Source organism: Eulemur rufifrons, chromosome 17 (genome assembly GCF_041146395.1).
Source record: "Eulemur rufifrons isolate Redbay chromosome 17, OSU_ERuf_1, whole genome shotgun sequence".
NCBI lineage: Eukaryota > Metazoa > Chordata > Mammalia > Primates > Lemuridae > Eulemur > Eulemur rufifrons.
In genome coordinates, this window is record NC_090999.1 from 35,080,787 (window position 1) to 35,102,940 (window position 22,154).

Below are 22,154 nucleotides of genomic sequence, written 5' to 3' on the forward strand. Positions count from 1 at the left end.
CCAAGGCATAGAGAGGATATAGACTTGCTTAAGACAGAGTCAGGATTTTAACACCTCCACCCCCAAGTTGGGCCTGTATTCCAATTGCATGTTATATACCTCAAGGGTGTCAGGCCCAGATGGCTCCTTGCCCATCCAGTACCGGCAATTGAGATGTTAACTATTAGAGCACCTTCCTTTTGGTTCAAAACTTTGATACTTACTTAACTGTTTCTTGAGAGGAGCATTTATTCCTAAGAGGCTTTGTTGAGAGAGGGTAGAGAAAGCAGGAGAGCACTTGAGCACATTGGCAGGAAGCAAAGATGGACTTGGATTTCACAATTTGGTAGACCTGCTCCTTTAACAGCCAGACCTATAGCAAATCTAGTTTAGTCAGTAAGGGGGAGTGGTTCTCTTCCCACCCTCACCATTTGGAAGTGACAGTTAGGAATTGAGAGTCCAAGTGTGAAATTGTAGGCAAGGGAAGACGCTGAGAGAGAAGGAAACATGCCATCCTGAGCTGAGTATCCGGACAGAGGCAAATCATTTTGTTTAACTTTTTATTGAAGTGTAACATCTATACAAACAGCATCAGTGATTTTTCCCAAATGGGACACGTGCATACATACAACATCACCTCAGAAGCTCCTATCAGGTTCCCTTTTAGTTACTTCCTCTCCAAGGGTAACCACTCTCCTGAGTTCTAAGAGCATAGATTAGTTCTGTCTGATTTTGGATGTTATGTGAATGGAATTAAACATTATGCATTCTTTGTACATGGCTTCTTTTCCTCAATTGTGTTTGTGAGATTTTTGTTGTATGTATTTGTACATGATTCTTCATTTCCATTGTTTTCTAGTATTCCATTGTGTGAATAAATCACTTACTATTTTTCAAAAAAAAAAAAAGACAAAAAAGTCACTAAACAAACAAAAACCAGTCACAACAAGCAGCAGCAACAAACCCTTGTGGGGAGGGGAAGAATATGATATCTAGAATTGCTACATTATAATAATCAAAATGTCCAGTTTTCAAAAAAAAAAAAAAAATTGAGGCCTGCAAAGAGACAAGAAAGTATGGCTTATTTACTGGGGAAAAAAAATTTAAAAGAACATTCCTGGCCGGGCGTGGTGGCTCACGCCTGTAATCCTAGCACTCTGGGAGGCCGAGGCGGGTGGATCGCTAGAGGTCAGGAGTTCGAGACCAGCCTGAGCAAGAGCGAGACCCCGTCTCTACTAAAAATAGAAAGAAATGATCTGGACAGCTAAAAATATATAGAAAAAATTATCCGGGCATGGTGGTGCATGCCTGTAGTCCCAGCTACTCGGGAGGCTGAGGCAGTAGGATTGCTCGAGCCCAGGAGTTTGAGGTTGCTGTGAGCGAGGCTGATGCCACGGCACTCTAGCCTGGGCAACAGAATGAGACTCTGTCTCAAAAAAAAAAAAAAAAAGGACATTCCTTTAGGAAGCCCAGACATTGGAATCACTAGACAAATACTTCAAATCAACTGTCTTAAATATGCTCAAAGAGCTGAAGGAAACCAGGAACAATAACTGTAGGAAACCAGGAGAACCTGTTTTTTCAACAAATAGAGGATATCATTAAAGAGATAGAAATTATTAAAAGTAACTAAATAGAGTTATTGGAATTGAAAAGCATAATAACTGAAATAAGAATTAACTAGAGGAGTTCAGTAGCCTATTTGAGCAGGCAGAAGAGACTGGGGAATTTGAAGATAGATTAGTTAAGATTATCCAGTCTGAGGAACAGAAAAAATATGAAGAAAAAAACGAACAGGGCTTATGAGAACCATGGAAACACCATCGAGCAAATATATACATAATGGGAGTTCCAGAAGGAGAAAAGAAAAGAAAGAAATGTAAAGAATATTTGAAAAAATCATGGCTGAAAAATTCCGAAATTTGATGAAAGACAGGAATCTACACATCTAAGAAGCTCAATGAACTCCAAGTAGGATAAATTTAAAGATATCCACACCAAGATAAATTATAATTAAATTGTCAAAAGATAAAAACAGAGAGAATCTTGACAACAGCAAGAGAGAAATGACTGGTCATTTACAGGGAATCAACAATAAGATTAATAGCTGATTTTTCATCAGAAACTGTGGAGTCCAGAAGTCAGTGGGATGATATAAGTTAAGTGTTGAATTGGGAAAAAAAGTGTGAAAAAAGAATCCTATACCTTGCAAAACTATCCTTCAAAAATAAAGGAGAAATGAATATGTTCCCAGAACAAAAACAGAGGGAGGTTGTCATTAATAGACCTCCCCTACAAGATAAGCTAAAAGAAGTCCTTTGGGCTGAAAACAGGACAGTAGACAGCAACTCAAAAACCTTATGAAGAAATAAAGAATACCAACTACAGAGGTAAATTTAAAGGTCAATAGTTTTGTACTTTCGGTTTGTAACTCATCTTTTAAAAAAAGATTTAAAAGATAAATACATAAAACAATAATTGTGAGTCTGTGTTAATGGGCAAAAAAATGTATAAAGTTGTAACCTTAGACAGTGTTACACTAATAGTTGCAGAGTTCAACACCCTACTTTCAATAAAGGTCTAGATAGAAGATCAGCAAGGAAACAGAAGACTTAAACAACACTATAAACCAACCAGACCTACTAGACACTAATAGAACATTCCACCCAACAACAACAGAGTTCTCAAGTGCACGTGGAACATTTACCAAGATAGACTATATCTGTGGTCCCCAACCCCGGGGCCATGGACTGATACTGGTCCACGGCCTGTTAGGAACCAGGCTGCACAGCAGGAGGTGAGCAGCAGGTGAGTAAGTGAAGCTTCATCTGTATTTATAGCCACTCTCCATTGCTCACCATCTCCCCCATCCCCAAACCCCAGTACGTGTAAAAATTGTCTTCTATCAAACTGGTTCCTGGTGCCAAAAAGGTTGGGGACCACTGGACTATATGTTTGGCTACAAAACAAGTCTCAAGGAGTTTTAAAAGACTGAAATCATACAAAGTGTCTTTTCTGACTACATGAAATGAAAGTAGAAATAAAAAATAGAAAGAAATCTAGAAAATTCACAAATATGTGGAAATTAAATAACATTTTTAAATAACTAATGAAAAATTTTATGCATATACAAAAATAAGGAATACCGTATAATGAACCTCCGTGTATCTATCACTCATAAAAGTAATCAGCACAAAGCCAAGTCTTGTTTCATCTATAAGCACACCCCAGTGTGTACTAATATGTTATTATTTTTAGAGATGGGTTCTTGCTGTGTTGCCCAGGCTGGCCTTGAACTCTTAAGCTCCAGCAATCCTCTTGCCTTAGCCTCCTAAGTAGCTGGGATTATAGGTACATGCTACCGTTCCTGGAAACCTGGTGTGTACTTCTAAAAGATAAAGACTCCTTTTGAAAAATTAAGACCAGGCTGGGCATGGTGGCTCGTGCCTGTAATCCTAACACTTTGGGAGGCTGAAGTGGGAGGATCACTTGAGCCCAGAAGTTTGAGTTTACAGCGAACTATGATGATGCCATTGCACTCTAGCCCAGGCAACAGAATAAGACCTTGTCTCAAAAAAAAGGCAAAAAGTTATAACCACAGCATCATTATAAAATCTAAAACATTAATATTTGCATAATATCATGTAGTATCATCAGTTTACAAATTGAATTGTATTATAATTTTTTGTGCAGTTAGTTTGTTTGAGCTAAGGACCCAAACAAGATCCACACATTGCATTTGGTTATGTTTCTTTTCTTTTTTTTTTTTTTTATTTCAGAATATAATGGGGGTACAAACATTTTGGTTACATGTAATGCCTTTGCCTCACCTGAGCCAGTGCTACAAGCTTGCCCTCCCCCAATACAGTGTGCTCCACATCCATTAGTTGTGTTTACCACCTCCACCCCCGCACCTGACCGTCACCCAGTGAATGTTACTTCCATGTGAGCACCTTAGTGTTGATCAGTTAGTACCAATTTGATGGTGAGTACATGTGGTGCTTGTTTTACCATTCTTGTGATACCTCACTTCCAAGGAAGGGCTCAAGCTCTATCTAGAATAATATAAGAGGTGCTAGTTCTCCATTGTTTTTTGTGGCTGAGTAGAACTCCATGGTATACATCTACCACATTTTCTTAATCCATTCATGTATTGATGGGCACTTGGGTTGTTTCCACATCTTTGCAACTGTGAATTGTGCTGCCATAAACATTCGAGTGCAGATGTCTTTATTATAGAACGTCTTTTTTTCCTTTGGGTAGATGCCTAGTAGTGGGATTGGTGGATCAATAGCCATTATTTTTGGGTTTTTGCTACAAGTCTCTAAAGAACAGGGTTTTGGCCAGGTGCAGTGGCTCACGCCTATAATGCTAACATTCTGGGAGGCCGAGGTGGGCGGATTGTTTGAGCTCAGGGGTTCGAGACCAGCCTGAGCAAGAGCGAGACCCCGTCTCTACTAAAAATAGAAAGAAATTATATGGACAGCTAAAAATATATATAGAAAAGTTAGCCGGGCACGGTGGCACATGCCTGTGATCTCAGCTATTCGGGAGGCTGAGGCAGGAGGATCGCTTGAGCCCAGGAGTTGGAGGTTGCTGTGAGCTAGGCTGATGCCACGGCACTCTAGCCGGGGCAACAGAGGGAGATTCTGTCTCAAAAAAAAAAAAAAAAAGAAGAAGAACAGGGTTTTGATTTTCTTCATGATATTTTTATTTGGCTCCAAAATGAAATAGGTTCTTTTTTGTTTGCTTGTTCTGTCATACAAATTCTTTTGATTGTAATCCTTGCATACATTATATTTCTACTATTCAAATTATTGATGTTACCTATCTCTTATTGTTTTCCTTCTTCCAAGAAAACCAAAATCATGATATTCCAAAGACTAGAGATGATCTAACAAAGCTGCAAATCTGTCTTCCATTGCTAATGCACTGATGCTAAAGTTATTACAATATTACAATATCGAGCAGCCTCTACCTAAAGATTCAGAGACTATCACGGAAGAGGATGGCACGTGAGATTTTAAGAGCTGGATTAGGGGGTGGAGTGTGGAAGATGCTAATCTGCTATGCTGATACCTGAAGAAACCCTGGTCTGGGAATGCCTCTAAGATTTCTTTTATGTATTTAGCATAAATCCTGCCCTTAGGCAAATTCTTGCCTTTCCCTGAGGGATCAACTTTAATTGTCATACAAATTTCCTTCCCTGTGGTATGTAAACCGTGGGTCTGAGGGTAAGAGTGCCAGGATGTGCCATTTCACCTCTCTGCTACCCAGGACACAGCTTATGTTCATAGGTTCCCATTAAATGTTTCTTTCTGAGAAAAAAATTAAATTAAATTAAATTTTTAAAAATATAAGGTCAAAGCTGTATATCACCATCATAAGATAAACTGAGAATGAATTAATATTATGTGAGATGTAATTAAAACTTTTTTATTTTGGAATTAAATTTTGAGATATTTAATATCACAGGAAAAAAATACACATTGAAGGAAATATACAATTGAAATACACAATTGAAAGAAAGAATAATACTTCTATTTCATTGTTATATAACCACAATTGCTTGCTCATGGAATGTGTATACCTGTTGGGCACTATATAACTTCTCAAAACTTCAAATCAGATGGGACACCACTATCTTTCCTGTTCCACATTGGATTTTGCCCAACACTTGCTTGAGATCATAGCAACCACTGAAAACTGGGCTGGAAGATATAGTATTCAAAAGAATATAATTTGATCTGATGTTGAAACTTTGAATTATCTCAGGCTGGTAGGTAGTTCACATGGTGTCTGACAGATGTCACTGTGGTTTCCTCAAAAACTTAAAATACTCTGTGGTGTCTCTGTGAGTTTGCTATGGTGCCCTCCAGTTTAGGAGCTGGAGGTCATCTAGCCATTATTTTTCTGGAATACAGCAAGGATTGGCAAGCTTTTTTTGTAAACGGCCCAATAGCAAATGTTTCACGCTTAGTGGCCAGATGGTCTCTGTCACAACTACTCAATTCTGCCTTTATAATGTAAATCCAGCCAACACAGACAATATATAAACAAATGAGGTGGCTGTTGCTATGGTTTGAATGTGTGTCTCCTCCAAAATGAGTTTTGAAACTTAATTGCCATTGTTGTGACAGTAAGAAATGGGACCTTTTTGAGAAGTCATTGGAGTAGGGCCCTGATCAAAGTGCTTGAGAGTGAGTTTGCCCACTTCTGCCCTTCTACCATGTGAGGACACAGCATTCCTCCCCTCCAGAGGATGCAGCAGTGAGGCCCCATCTTGGAATTGGAGACTGGACCCTTTCTAGATGCTGAACATGCTGGCACCTTGATCTTGGACACCCAGCCTCCAGAACTGTGAGAAATAAGTTTGTGTTTTTTTGAATCACCCAGTCTCAGGTATTTTATTATAGTAAGTACAAATGGACTAAGACAACTGTATTCCAGCTGATTTACAGAAATAGGTGTTGGGCTGGATTTATCCTGAGGGCCTTAATTTCCTGACCCCTGGCTTAGAGGATAGAGTGGAGATTTTCATTTATTAGCTGAATTTTCCTTCAACAATTTGATTACTCCAAGGTAAAGTGTTTTTAGGAAATGCAGTATAAGCATTTGCTTCTTTCTTTTGGCCGCTTTTCCAAATGCATTGGTTCTCTAGCATCCTGCAAAGGCGGCTAATGAGGTATTTTGGTTTTGACATTTGGCTTTTTTTTTTTTTTGGTATCACTAAGATGTGAAGCCATGGAATTTTAAAATCTATTTGATGTGTTTCAATCCTTTGAAGATATTTTCTTTAAATTTGCTTTAATTTGAAATAATCTCAAAAGTACAAAAAAGTTGTAAGGATGTTATAAAGAATTCCCATGTACGCCTCACCCAGAGTTAATCAATTGTTAACATTTTGCCATATTCATTTTACCGTTCTCTCCCTCTTTCCCTTTCTCCTGGTGCTGTCACTCTTTCTCTCTCTTTCTATCCCCTCCCACACACATTTTTTCCTAAACCACTTGAGATTAAGTTGCAGACAATTTCTCTGCCCCCAAGTTTCCTTGGTGTATATTTCCTAAGAATGGGGATGTTCACAGTACAATTATGAAAATTAGATCATTTTTTATTAATACAATGCTCTTATTTAATCCACAGGACTTACTCAGATTCTTCCAATTGTTCAAATAGTGTCCTGTATAGCAATTATTTTTCTCATCCAGAATCCAACGCAGGATTAATCATGCATTGCGTTTAGTCTCTATGTCTCTTTAGGGTCCTTTAATTCAGAATGATTCCTTAGCCATTCTTTCTCTTTCAAGATGTTGACATTTTTGAAGAGTGTAGGGCATTTAGTAGAATGTGCCTTAATTTGAATTCATCTGAAATGTTCTTATGATTAGATTCCAGTTTAGCATTTTTGGCAGAAATAGCACGAGTATTGTAATGTCTTTCTCACTGCATCTCACCAGGAGGCACAATGATGTCAACTGATGCATATTAGTCATCATTAATAGCTACTCTCCAAATTCTTCAGTGAACCATGTCTCCAGTTTTGATAGCCTTATGTAGTTCCCTGTCCTTGAATCTGGACTAGCCCTATGACTTTCTTGTAACTAATAGAATGTGACAGATGTGAGTCTGTGTTACTTCTTATACTAGATCTGAAGAAGCTTGCAGCTTCTGCCTTAGTCTTTTGGAATACTGTCTGTAGAATGTTTGGTTGGAATGCTTCATCTGGGGGTAGGCAACCACCGTGAGAAGTTTGACTGAGACCACCAACCTGTGAGGAAGACCAGCTAGCCACTTGGAGAGAGATGTCTGGCCAGCACCCAACTGTTCCTGCCATCCTAACCACCAGATATCTGAGTAGAACCATCTTGGATGTTTAAGCAAATTGATATTGAACCTTCGGATGAATCAAGTCCCAGCCAACATCTGATTGTTACTGCAGGAGAGATCCCAACTAAGCCCCCTTAATCCACAGAACCATGAAAGATAATAAATTGTTTTAAGCCACCCAATTTTGGAGCAGTTTGTATGCAGCAATAGATCACCAAAATAGTACTGTTAACTTTGATCACTTGGTTAAGATAGTGTCTGCCAGGTTGTTCCATTCTAGTTATTTTTTCTTTTTAATTGACAAAAAATTTGTGGGGAGACACTTTAAGACCTCATTAATGTCATTTTTTTTATTAAACTTTCAGCTGCTAGTTTAAGTAAGCCAGAATGGAATATTATTATGATAGTTGCAAAATGGTGATTAAAGAAACCTCTCAGCTGGGTGTCGTGGCTTACACCTGTAATCCTAGCACTTTGGGAGGCTGAGGCAGATCACTTGAGGCCAGCCTGAGCCAGAGTAAGATCTTTTCTCTACAAAAAATAGAAAAATTAGCTGGGTGTGGTGGTGTGTGCCTGTAGTCCCAGCTACTTATGAGGCTGAGGCAAGCGGATAGCTTGAGCCTAGGATTTTGAGGTTGCAGTGAGCTATGATGACACCACTGCATGCTAGCCCAGGAGACAGAACAAGACCCTGAAACTGTCTCAAAAACTAAACAAACCTCTCTATTAGTTCTTCTACGCTTATTAGTTAGCATTCTGCTATAAGAAGGAGATTTTCCTTCTTGTTTACTTATTATCAACATCTATCATGGGTTCTTATTTTATTCAATAATTTGTTACTATTGTTGTTTACTTTGATGATCAAATTGTCCAGATTTGGCCAATGGGAGCCAATTTCAGTTGGCTTCTTGTGCTCTGCTAGGTTTTGAGAAGTTCCTTGCTTTTTGCCCAGGAGGTTGGTTTCTTGTAGTGGAAAACTGTATTTAGAGAACACAATCTGTATGCTAGCATGCTTATTGCTAATGGGTGGGTCATTGTTTCTAGGCTTTTTCAGTAGATAGGTAGGAATTTTTTTTAGGAGATAATATGAGTTCATACTGATATTTCCAGTTCAAATTTAAGAGTACAGGGCTATTAACTCAGATTTTATATTTCAGTTATCTCTCACACTGCAACTCTTACTTCGTAACATTAATTTAATTATATGCCATTTTATTACTAACAATATGATTACAGAAATATATATTTTTTTGAGACAGGGTCTTGCTTTGTTGCCCAGGCTAGATAGAGTGCAGTGGCGTCACAGCTCACTGCAACCTCCAGCTCCTGGGATCAAGCCTCCTGTCTCAGTCTCCCAAGTAGCTGTGACTATAGGTGCATGCCACCACATGCAGCTAATCTTTCTATTTTTTGTAGAGACAAGGTCTCACTGTTGCTTAGGCTGGTCTCAAACTCCTGGCCTCAAGCAATCCTCCCATCTCAGCCTCCCAAAGTGCTAGGATTACAGGCATGAGCCACCTTGCCCAGCCTAGAAATAGTTTATTTTTCTGCAGTTCTTTTTGTCTTAACATATATCCCACTACGGACAGATGGTCACATTACTGTATTTCAAATCACTTGAAATAATGCCTTTCTGTGTGGTTAAGCCACTGGCTCAATATATATTTACTTAAGTATGTTTGTGTTGTTTTGCTGTAAATTTTAGATTGCTTTTTAAATTTTGTTTTCTGTTAGTTTTATAATTTTGTATGACATGGTTTCACAATCAAATTAACTCAGAGAAGTCTAGCACACATTCTTTTTTTTATTCCACAATAGAAAGAAGACCTTTATTTTCTTTTGCTTCTTGACACAGTAGGTGAACAAGATCTTTGAAAGGAAAAAAACCATCTTGTTTGAGTACAAAGTGATCAATTTACAAAAGTGGAGATAAAATTAATAACTACCTATGGAAGAAAAATAAGGTTTTCTACAGTAGGAAAACCCTTTAAAGGGTTTTCGCATACCCTTTAAAGCAGGGCATCTTAATTTTTGAAGTGTAGCACACATTCTTAGCACTACCACTAACTTAAGATCCTGACAGAGGGAACCAGGAAATAGAATAATATATAATACTAGCTTCACTTTCTTGGCATACACATCAAAGAGCAAATGTTTATCAAACTGTGCTTATTCTTTTTCACTATTTATGTTCAATTTTTGAATTATACTATTTTCACCCATTGTTTATTTATCATTTCCTCATCAGAATTCACTTTTTTTTTGAGACTGAATCTCACTCTGTCACCCCGGGGTAGAGTGCAATGATGTGATCATGGCTCACTGCAACCTCAAACTCCTGGGCTCAAGCATTCCTCCTGTCTCAGCCTCCCAAACAGCTGGGACTGCAGGTGTGCACCACTACACCCAGCTAATTTGTTCTATTTTTGGTAGAGATGGGGGTCTCACTCTTGTTCAGGCTGGTCTGAACTCCTTTACCTCAAGCGATCCTCCTGCCTCAGCCTCCCAGAGTGCTAGGATTACAGACGTGAGCCACCACACCCAGCCAGAATTCACTTTTTCTTAAGCAGAGCTTGCTCTCACACATTATATATATTGATATTTATATAAAGAATCATTTCATCGCAATACCTGAAAGCAACAAGAATCTATTCTCCCCAAGAGTGACTAGCAGAGAATGTTTGCTAAGTGTTATAAAAAATGTATTCATTTTAGAAAATTTGTCCATGTTTTCCACACTTCAAAAAACCTAGTTGCTTATCATTCTATCTACATGATTTTATATCTTGCTCTTTTTGCTTAGTACATATTTTCCCATGGAATTAATAACTTTGCAAGAACAACATTCAAATTGAGTTAAAATACCTCATTGCAGTGGTCCCCAACCCTTTTGGCACCAGGGACTGGTTTCATGGAAGACAATTTTTTCACAGACTGGGGTGGGGGGGGCAGGTGGAGCTCAGGCAGTGATGCAAGCAATGGGGAGTGGCTACATAGATGAAGCTTCGCTGGCTTGCCCACTGCTTATCTCCTGCTGTGTGGCCCTCTGGTTCCTAAGTTTCATAGAAGACAATTTTTCCACTGATGGGGTAGGAGGGTGGAGAGGTGGTGGAGCTCTGCTCCCTGGTCCCTAACAGACCGAGGAGCAGTACTGGTCCACAGCCCAGGGGTTGGGGTTCACAGCCTCAGAGGACCCTGGATACGAATTCAGAGCATCAGAAGGAGGACTGCCTGCTCTTCTCAACATATATACAATTATTTAAGGTACTAGCTGTCTCAAGGGTATGATGTGAATATTTGGTTTAAATATGGAAATTATTTAAAATGACAGTTACGTTAAAATATATTTTGGTTTTGTTAATGAACTTGCAAAAGGTTTTTCTTCCCCCCTCCCACCCCCCAGTTGCTCGCTGCACAGAAAGCCGGAAGAAAGGAAGTTTATTGCAGAGGATATAAAGTGGGAGGTGGGAGGACTGCCTCAAATCTGGCCTCCTTGACTGATGGGGTCAACGGTTTTTCTAGAGGTGAAATGAATAATGCATGAAATGAGTATCACTATGTTTGAGGTGGAGTATAAGGCACAGAAGAGCAGTGAGAAATCATACTGGTGCATATACCACAGGATAGAACATGGCAGATAAGTACCTCCCAGGGTGAAGATTTTAGTAGTATAATGAGCTACTGGTTAATATCAGTCATCCTTTTGGTTTTGTGCTCATATGGGTGATGGGAGTAGGTTGCTCGGTGGGTCCTTGGGCAAGATTTGTGGTAGAATGCCTTATCTTGACTTCTCTGAACATTTGGGTAGTGTAAGGCGTTATCTTGCTACTGCAAGGAGGGTGTGGTGTTTCTGAAAAACAACTCGGAGGGGTCAATGAAACAGAAAACTACAAAGTTCTGGTTGGCAAATTTTACTGGCCTGGGAACTTGAAACATAAGAGAACTGCAAAAAGGTGTTTTTGTTCATGGAGCCGGTCACAGTTTGGCCTTTGTCAAACATAACCTTTTAAAAATAATTCACCTTGAGAATAGTCTGACAAAGTTTAGTGCTAACTAGATAAATCCTGACATATTCTTGGTGATTCTAGAGATGGAACAAATGAAGCAAGTCTGAGCCCATAAAGTGTCTCGTCCTTTATGCACAAGTATCAGACTGTGTTCATCAGATTTATGTTCCTGCATGAGATATTCAGGAATTTCTTCAAAGATTCAGAGAAGGAAAAATGATGGATATAAAATAAAAAATGAGAACTAGCCGTTAAACAGCCCGTTGCCATGGTTTTTGGAGGGATGGGGAATACTGAGGGATTTTAACTGTTTTGCAGGGTGTGTGTGTGCGTGTGTGTGCGTGTGTGTGTGTGTGTGTAAGAACAAGAAAATCTGATTGATGACAACATTAAGTACTTAAATGACCCTTTGCCACTTTGGCCAGTGACCCTAGGGATATAAACAAGTGGACCACAACTCCAACCCTTGATGAACAACCTATGCAAACACCAAATTTCCTCCTTCCTTCTGGATAGGAGGCTGTTTCCTTCCCAAAGGGGTGGACCCCCAAGTCTTAGGGTTTTCTTTACAACTTCCTGGGGTAGCAGCTGGACAGAGTCTCACCCGCCCGTCTTACTGGCAGGAAAAGAGAAAGCACCACCTCTACCAGCCTCAGTAGCACGTTGAGGCACCTGGAATCCCTGGATGTGAAGCGCTTCTTAGAAATACAGAACCAGGGGAGCCAACCGCCAGGGACTGCCATAGGTAAGGGCAGAGAGAAAGCCAAAAGGACAGGAGGGAGGGGGTTACCCCCACCCCTTTTATTTTTTATTATAAATGGGGGAGGTGGACATCTTCGGCTTGCAGGGCTTGCACAGGGAAAATCTAGAGCTTCTCCTGATTAAGGACCCCACCCAAGAACGTGGACACAAGTGGGGCAGTAGTCCCATGGCAGCCTTGTACCCGCAGGCCCAACGGGCCACTCTTTGAGGAGGCCAGTGGGCCCGACCACAGTAGGCTCCAACGCGAGCAAGTAGGGAATGCGCAGCCGCAGATGGGGGAGGGACGTGGCCGGCATTCTGAGCGCTGATTGGCTGGTGGTGCTCGTTGCCTGGTGCCATTTATTGTTGGAGCGGCGCACTTGACGCAGTCGGCGTCCTGCACGTGCAGCCGTTTAAGCGGCGTCGCCGCTTGTGAGGACTAGGGGAGAGCAAACAGGACAGAGGTGAGTAGGCCCGCGGCCTTTCTCCCGGCCTCGGCCTGGCTGTCTGGGCTTCCCAGTAGCAGGCCTTGGGACCAAACGAAGAGCGGATGGGGAGGGCAGGGGTTTGAAGCCGTCCTTGGGAGCCTTTACGCCTCTGCCTGAGAGTCCTAAAACCCCACAGGTGCCCAAAATGTGGGCGAGAGGCCTGCAGAGGAGGCAGAGTCTTCTTTCCAGTCCCTGAGCGGCTTTTTCTCTGAACAAAAATGGTTATACCGTTTGTGTACAAACTCTTTTTGGAGAAACTCCTTTTTTTTTTTTTTTTTTTGGAGGGATTTGGGCCACCTAACCTTTACCCTCTTTCCCCCCTAAGCTCCAAGGCCTGTCTCCCTCACTGAAATAAATAAATAAATAAATGAAGCCCCCTAACCCAACATCCTATTTAACATTGTAGGGAAGCAGGTGAAGGGAGAAACCTTAAGTGGTTTCTGAAAAGTTTTCCCTTCCCTTAATATCCAGTAAGCCATTTGGGGACCCTTCGAGGGAGGAGATAAAATCATGAACAGACTTTGGGGAAAGCATCACTGGGGACATGATGATGGCTAACATGATTTGGTAAGTGGTTAAACTAGTTTTTAAAGATAAAAAGGATGAATATAAATGCCACCTCTAGGTAAGAAGCAAGACCTAATTTCTCTTTTTGCGAAAACTTTTGGGGAAAATCAGCACCTAGTTGAGTAGCTTCGAGAGGTGTACGTGAAACAATCGTAGTTTATACTTAGAAAGACTCGATTCTGATCTAATGGAGGCCAAAAGTGCATTTTTTTTTTTTAAAACAGAACTTGAAGCCACCATGGGAGATGAAGATTGGGAAGCAGAAATTATCAAACCTCACGTATCTTCCTATGTTCCTGTATTTGAGAAGGTAATGAAATTTAAAGTTCGTAGTTATTAAATGATATGGATTTTAGCAAAGTTGAAAATCATTGTGGTGGGAAAGTTCTAAATTACACAGTCTGTTTCAGTGTGTATCTCCATGTGATTGTTATTAACTGTTTTGTGGGGAATGAGAAGAAGGCATGCCACGCCTCAAATAGAATAAAATTTTCTGAGGTAATTTGATAATTAAAAGCTAAATTAGGTGTAGTAATATTAATAACCTAATTTAAATGTCAGTGATTTAGGACTTACTACAAGTGAAAGCAAATTTGTGCAAATGTGGTTGAGTGTCTCTGAGAGGCACTTGTGTGGAAAATTGAAGACAATAATTTGGTTTTGGGTGATAGTTTAAATTCTGAAAATCAGTTTTGTGCAAGGAGGGCTGTCAAGATAGGCTGATTCATAAGGTACCGTCAGTGTCTACAGATCATCAGATCTTTTTTTTCTTAATGGCATTTGAATAGTTTCATTGTAATTCAGAAGTAGGGGCCCTGGGGTAATTTTTTTGGTTTCAGATCTGACTTGAAAATTGACTTTAAAAAGATTAAGAGTGTACTTTAGGAGATAATGTATGTTAAGGGATTGTTTCCACATAAGTGTTATTTACTTAATAGTGTCTCCAAAAGTTTATCTTTTTTTCTTCAGGATTTCCAGTTTGTATGTTGGCCAATTCTGACACTTCTGATTTCTAATGATGCCTTAGTGGAAGTTCTTATTTTACACAAAAATGTAAAATATGCAATCCTTTGTCTTCATTGTATTTGAGCTATATATGGAGTTATTATTAAAATATCTGAAATATCATTCTTAATTCATCATGTTTCTTGGGCCTTATTTTAGAAATAACGTATTTTGCATGTTATCTCTTTATGGTCCTCTTCCTATCAAAAAAAAATATTACTATTTGGGAACAGAGGAAAAAATCATCTAAAAGTCTTGCTTGTTAGACAACCATTCCTGTTAATGTGTTTTTTTTTTTTTTTTTTTTTTCTTTAAGAGACAGAGTCTCCCTCTGTGGCCCAGGCTAGAGTGCAGTGGCATCATCATAGCTCACTGCAACCTCCAACTCCTGGGCTGAAGCAATCCTGCCTCAGCCGCCTGACTAGCTGGGACTACAGGCATGTGCCACCACACCTGGCTAATTTTTTCTAGTTTTGGTAGAGACGAGGTCAGGCTCTTGCTTAGGCTGGTCTCAAAATCCTGAGCTCAAGCCATCCTCCCGCCTGGGCCACCCAGAGTGCTAGGATTACATATGTGAGCCACCACACCTGCCTTATTCCTGTTAAATTTTTAGTAAATTTTCACAAATATGTTTTCCTATCATTGTAATGATAGAATATAGTAGTAATTTTTGAATCCATCTTTTTTACTCTTCAGCACTATTCCATATTACTAACTTCCTAGAATTAATTTCTTTTGGTTATCTAATATGTTGTGGAAAGGATCTATTAATACCATAATATAAATGATTTTCAGTTTGTGGGTATTTAAGGTGGTATTAGTTTTTCACTATGGTATTGTCATGAATATCTGTAGCTTACTGTATTTTTTTCTTTGCACTGTGCTAATGAGGATAATATTTTAATTTGGTAATTTTTTTTCAAAAATGGAATTACCTGGTCAAAGGACATGTTATAGTTCTTTTTCCCCCTGGTTCTCAATAGATTTGTATTATTACACAAAGTTTAATTCATAGATACAGACTTTGTTCCACCTGGACTTTAATTCACCTGTCCAGTTTTTATTTTTTCTTAGTCTGAGATGTTTGTCTTCATGAAGTGTTCAATCAGCGCACTGCCCTATCACATGTGCATATTTATTGCAATTGAGGTCACTAACTCAGATCTTTCAAATTTACCTTTTGGAATCTTCGTGCTATTCAGTTTCTTGACATTAGGAATACTAAATTGAATATTAATTTATGTTGAGAATTCTACCTTATTACATTTGTGTGGGGTCGATTTGAGTACGTTTTTTGCATTTGTTGGCAAACTTGAAAACTGTGCTGGTTGTGCAATTAGTTATTTGCCCTAGTTGACTTTAAGGAATGTTTTGCCTCCCTAGGTTGATTAAAAGTGCAGAAACTAGGGAGAATAAACAACATTTTTATGTAAAAGAAATCTGAGGCCTTTTATTCAGCGTAGTTTCTTTTAAAGGCACCATTTTGATTTGTTTTTCTAAGTGACTTTGTTTCGTTTCTTTTCTTTTTTTTGGAGACAGAGTCTCGCTCTTTTGCCCTGGCTAGAGTGCCCTGGCATCACCCTAGCTCACAGCAACCTCAAACTCCTGGGCTTAAGCAATCCTTCTGCCTCAGCCTCCTGAGTAGCTGGGACTAAAAGCATGTGCCACCATGCCCGGCTAATTTTTTTCTCTCTATATTTTTAGCTGTCCAAATCATTTCTTTCTATTTTTAGGAGAGACAGGGTCTCGCTCTTGCTCAAGCTGGTCTCAAACTCCTGACCTCGAGCAATCCTCCTGCCTCGGCCTCCCAGAGTGCTAGAATTACAGTCGTGAGCCACCACACTCGGCCCTAAGTGACTTTGCATTTCAAGAGAAAGCTGGCTTCCCTTTTAAATTTATAGTGGCTTTCAAACAGTCTTAGGTTATTGATATCATCTAAAATATATCAGGCTTTTCTAAGTGCTTCTCAGGAGCTTTATTTGGAGATTTACTGTTGAGCACACTTATATAATTTTGAACTAATAGGGCACTGTGCTGGTAGAATTGGTAGAATTAGGTAAAACTTCCTGATTTTAGATTTTAAAGTGAGTGTACCAGGTGGGGATAGAACAATGAAAGATGTGAAGTTAAGAAAAATTCAATAATCTAGTAATTTATGTAGTCCAGAAATGTTAGTGATTAGGCGTTTGCCCATTGCTTACAGGCCTATTAGGATGAGTATTAGAATGGATGGGTGTGGTGAGTCTATTATGTATTCAATTTGCTTACTTACTAGTTGACCATGCTTCTTGCTAGCTGACCATGGAAATAAGTCCATATAGTGATCACTTCTGTCTGATCTATTTGCCTTTTTTTGTGGCACATTCAGAAGGCAAAATTTCTTGTTAAAGTAGAAACAGCTTGAGATAATTAGTCCCTCCACAATTGTAATTTTATTAAGCAGTAGTAGCAAAGTTAGTAATAATTGTTTAGATAAGAAAATAACATGTATATGATATTCTAGAGTTGCAAATAACAGTATAGGTGAAAAGAAATGTGTTCATCAAAGTGCAAAAGGATTATTTATAACTGCATATGAAAACTCTTATGTGTTAAACATTTTGAAATTTCTGAATTGGTTCATTTGGGTGGTTTAAGAAATTGTAATTGGTTTACAGGTAAGTGTTGTAAATGTAAGCTAATGACAAGACATTCATTCAACATATTTTTATTGAGTTCTACTAGGAACTAGAGATAGTGGTGAATATGATAAGATGCTTGCTATCATAGACATCGTATTTTAATGGGAGAGACAGAATAAGCACATTTGACAACCAAATTATAGTGAAAAGTGCTCTGAAAATAGGGAAATGTGTGTGGCTGGTATGGGGTGGATTTAGATCAGGTGGAGAGGGAAGACTTCCCTGAGACAGTGACTCATGAGCCCAAGACTTGGGAGTCCCAACAGGACATCATGTGCAAAGGTCCTGAGGAGGGAACAAACTTGGGGTATTAGGGCAACAGGAGGAAGGCCAATGTATTAGTTGCCTATGGCTGCTGTGACAAATTACCACAAACTGGGTAACTTAAAGCAACAAAAATTTATTCTCTAACAGTTCTGGAAGTCAGAAGTTAGAAATCAAGTTGTCAGCAGGACTACCCTCTCTCTGGAGGCTCTAGGAGAGAATCTTTGTTTCTCCTATTGGCTGTGGGCATTCCTTGGCTTGTGGTTGCATCTCTCTGCCTTCCCCTGGCTTCCTCCTCCTCCTCTGTGTCTGTGTTATCTCCCTTTGCTTCTCTGTTCTAAGGACACTTGTGATGGCATTTAGGACCCAGCTAGATAATACTGGGTAATCTCCTCATCTCAAAATCCTTAATTTAATCACATCTGCTTGACCAAATAGGTGCCATTTATAAATTCCAGGGATTAGGATTTGGTATCTATGCGTGGCCGTTATTCAGTTTACTAGCCATTATGACTAAAGCACGGTGAGGTAAACCAAGAGTGGTGGAAAATGAAGTGTTAGAGAAGGAAGGGGAAAAGAGAGGGAGAGGAACTGGAGGTAGTTAGGGACGTAGAGTTGATAGGATTGAATGGGTATGGATAGTGAAAGAAAGGAATCAAACATGACGACTAAGGTTTTTAGTTTAGGCAACTAAATGGATGATGGTGCCATTTACTGAAATGGGAAATTTATGGAAGGTGAGCAAGTTTGGGAAGAAAAAACAATCAAGAATTCTGTGCTGGCGTGTTCAGTTTGAGATGCCTATAAAGACATGTAAATAAGGATATACCAGTCAGAAGGATATATAAATTTGTTGCTTAGGAGAGGGATAAGCACCATAGATATAAATTTGGGACTTATCTGCATATTAATGGGATTTACAGCTATGAGATTGGGTAAAATAAGGTAGAGGAAGAGCATAATAGACTTAAAGGGCTCTGCCATGAGCCCTGGGGCACGCCAATATTTTGAGGTCCAGTAGATGAGGAACTGTCAAAGGAAACTGAGGAGGGAGTGGCCAGTGGGGCAGGAGGAAAACCAGAGGGGACTGTGTATTTTAAGCCAAGAAAAGAATGTTGTGAAGAGGAAGGAAATAGTCAAGTCTTTTCAAATGCTGCTGAGAGGTTTGATAGGTTGAGACATAAAAATAGTAATTTTGTTACATACCTTCCTTATTAAAAGCATTGTCATTGCAGATGTGGGGATGGAAGGTAGGTTGAAGTGCCTGTAGTCCTCCTGCCCAGCTACTTGGGAGGTTGAGGCAGGAGGAGCACTGGAGCCCAGGAATTTGAGGTTGCAGTGAGCTATGATGTCACTGCACTCTAGCCTGGATGAAAGAGTGAGACCGTCTCCCCCCCAAAAAAAGAAAAGTGGTGCAACGGCTGGAGGGGAATGTGGTGAAGTTAAGTTTTTTTAAGGTAATGGGAAAGATTAAGATTTTTTTGGCCGGGCATGGTGGCTCACGCCTGTAATCCTAGCACTCTGGGAGGCCGAGGTGGGCGGATCATTTGAGCTCAGGAGTTCGAGACCAGCCTGAGCAAGAGCGAGACCCCATCTCTACTAAAAAAAATAGAAAGAAATTATATGGACAGCTAAAAATATATATAGAAAAAATTAGCCGGGCATGGTGGTGCATGCCTGCAGTCCCAGCTACTCGGGAGGCTGAGACAGGAGGATTGCTTGAGCTCAGGAGTTTGAGGTTGCTGTGAGCTAGGCTAACGCCATGGCACTCACTCTAGCCTGGGCAACAGAGTGAGACTCTGTCTCAAAAAAAAAAAAAAAAAAAAAAGATTTTTTTTAATGAAATGAATTGTTGGAAAACTTTTCAGTGGCTTGTTTCAAAATTTGCCATGGAATTTGTATGTTCAGTATATGTGGGATATTAAATTCCATGACATGAGGATCATCTAATAATAGTTTTTCAATTCTTCAGTGCAAGAGTGAATTATTACCTTTTATCAGTTTTATAACTTTTATACAACTAGCCTTTTTTTTGCTCTATTCACCCAATAGGACTTAGGTCGCTAGAAACAAAAAAATCTTCAGGTTTTACTTTAAGTAGGGGAGATTGGATGAATGTTCTTGTTTTAATGTCTATGGTGGTTATAAATTGAAACTTTTTTACTGTAGCAATTACCAAAAGCCCAAGGCATTTCAAGTATGCTGTTGTCTTTCTGCTCTTAATAACTCAGAAAAATGGATGACTCTCAAGCTTTATAAAAGTAGTCCTAAAAGTCATTTAGTGTCTCTTGTGAAAGAAATTTTAGAAAATTATTATAACCTAACGATACCTACCTTGATGGACTCTCTATAGCTTTGGAACTTATTTAAATGAATTTACTTGAGAGAACATTGTGACCATTCTAATGCAGGTTGATTAATTCTCATGCAGTCAGTTGATTATAAGGTATCATCCAGAGGTTTTAGATCACCTTTTATTCTTAAATTATTAAATTCTGATTGTCATTTGCAAGAATTTCAGAACTCTATTCTGAAGGTTTTTTCCTAGAGGAAGCTTATGTGAGAAGAAATAAAGGAGTGGATTAACGATAAGGACACTCTAGAAGTTAGAAGTGAGAAAAAAATTACTCAAGTTGTTAATCCACAGATAACCTGAGAAATGTTGGAAGGTTCCAGAATTAACTTGGCATTCAGCTATTGATATAACAAAAGTTGAATTTTTAAAATCCAACAGTCATACTACTGCCAATGTACAGTAATAGTGAATAAATTTTTTTTAGATTAAAGTGGGGAGAATGGAACAGTCAGTGTTTGAGAACATCGAAGATCGTCTTCAACTACTGCTGTGACAAGTTTGATTGAAATTAACCATGAATATTCTGACCTTATAGCTGAAGGACACACCGCTTAATTGGATTTTCAGTGCAGCAGCAGGATGCATACATAGATAAATTGTTTTCAGTGCATAAGAGAATTTTCTTTAGAGTTAATTCCTTTAAAAAAATGTGAATATATTATTTCACTTTATATGAACAGTGGAGGTTTTTAAAATTTACATAATACTTTACTGTAGAAACTGTTAGGAACTAATCTCACTCTGTGCTCTACTCTGTACAGTTTTGATGAGTATACTGTAATATATGGAACTCTGTAAACTATATATATTGTATATTGGCAAGCATTGATTTATTCGTGTGTTACTTTGGTCAGATTTTATTTACCTGTTAATAGTATTTGATTATACTTTTCAAGCATATGGGTAACTTAAATGACCAAACTCCTAAGTCAGGCATCAACAAACTCTTTCCATAAAGTGCTAGCTAGTAAATTTGTAAGTTTGTGATTTAGACTTTGTAGGCCTTATGGTCTCTGTCACAGCTTTGCTGTTGCAGTGTGAACATAGCCATAAGTATATGTAGATGAATGAGGATGGTTTTGCTCCAGTAAAACTGTCTACAGGAACAGATGGCCCACCAGATTTGGCCCATGGCTATAGTTTGCTGACCACAGTTTTTTTGTTTTTTGTTTTTTTTTTTGAGTCAGAGTCTCACTCTGTCGCCCCAGGTAGAATGCAGTGGCGTCCTCATAGCTCACTGTAATATCCAACTCCTGGGCTCAAGTAATTGGTTTGCCTGAGCCTCCTCCCCAGTAGCTGGGACTACTGGCGCAAGCCACAACACCTGGCTAATTTTTCTATTTTTAGTAAAGATGGGGTGTTGCTCTTGCTCAAACTGATCTTGAACTCCTGAGCTGAAGCAATCCACCTGCCTTGGCCTCCGAGAGTGTTGGGATTACAGGTGTGAGCCACCACGCCTGGCCTCGACCACAGTTTTAAGTGACATATTAATATGTTATACATACAGTGTTAAAGTGAAGATGTCTTGGAATAATTAGTAAAGGAACATCCAGTGATCCAGAAAACCTTACGTTCTATCATTGTTTTGTTCTGAACAAAGCTCAGTTGTTAACAGTTTCTAGTATTTGTGAAATAGTTGACACATTCTTATTATTCAAAGTAGGAAACTAGTGTTTTCTTTCTTCCTTATTACAGGATAGGTATTCTTCTGGAGCAAATGGAGACACTTTTAACAGGACTCCCTCGTCATCATCAGGTATGTGTTAAGGCAAAAAGGTGAAACTCTTTTTACATTAAGGGTTTCATTTAGTGAATGAGGAGCAGTGTAGAAGATATCTTATAGAAGGTGTTGTATATTTCCTATTGAAAATTAATTCTGATTTGGCTATTTTGGGATGGGGCATTTCTAGCTAGAGGAAGGGAGAAAGGGGAGAATGCAGTGTTATACACTGTTTGATTTGATTTAGTGGGTTGCTATAAAACCTTTGCCCAACATAGAAGTTGCATATTTGGCTTCCAGGTTGCTAGAGCATTGTCAGGGTTCCTCACATAAAGGAGTAAGACATTGGACTTACAAGGTTATTGAAGCAAGTTACAATGGTGGTGAACTGTCAGGATAACAGTTGTTTCAGCCAAGCCTGCCATACCATCAAGAAGATATCAACTCCCCGTATCCTTCTCTCCCCAGCCCCTCGCAACCACCATTTTACTGTCTGTGAATCTGAATTACTATGAA

At 39.2% G+C, this 22,154-nt stretch overlaps 1 protein-coding gene across 4 annotated transcripts in view; it reads left to right on the forward strand.

Moving 5' to 3' along the window:
• Positions 1-13,836: 13,836 nt before the first annotated feature.
• DDX4 (DEAD-box helicase 4) overlaps positions 13,837-22,154 on the forward strand; it is a 60,868-nt gene continuing 52,550 nt past the window's right edge. For 3 of the 4 annotated variants that reach the window (XM_069492087.1, XM_069492089.1, XM_069492088.1), the window contains exons 1-2: positions 13,837-13,922; positions 21,614-21,674. In XM_069492087.1, coding sequence (XP_069348188.1) covers positions 13,851-13,922; positions 21,614-21,674 — 133 coding nt within the window. In that variant the 5' untranslated portion in view covers positions 13,837-13,850. The remainder of the gene's footprint in view (positions 13,923-21,613; positions 21,675-22,154) is intronic. The other variant, XM_069492086.1, reaches the window with a different exon arrangement.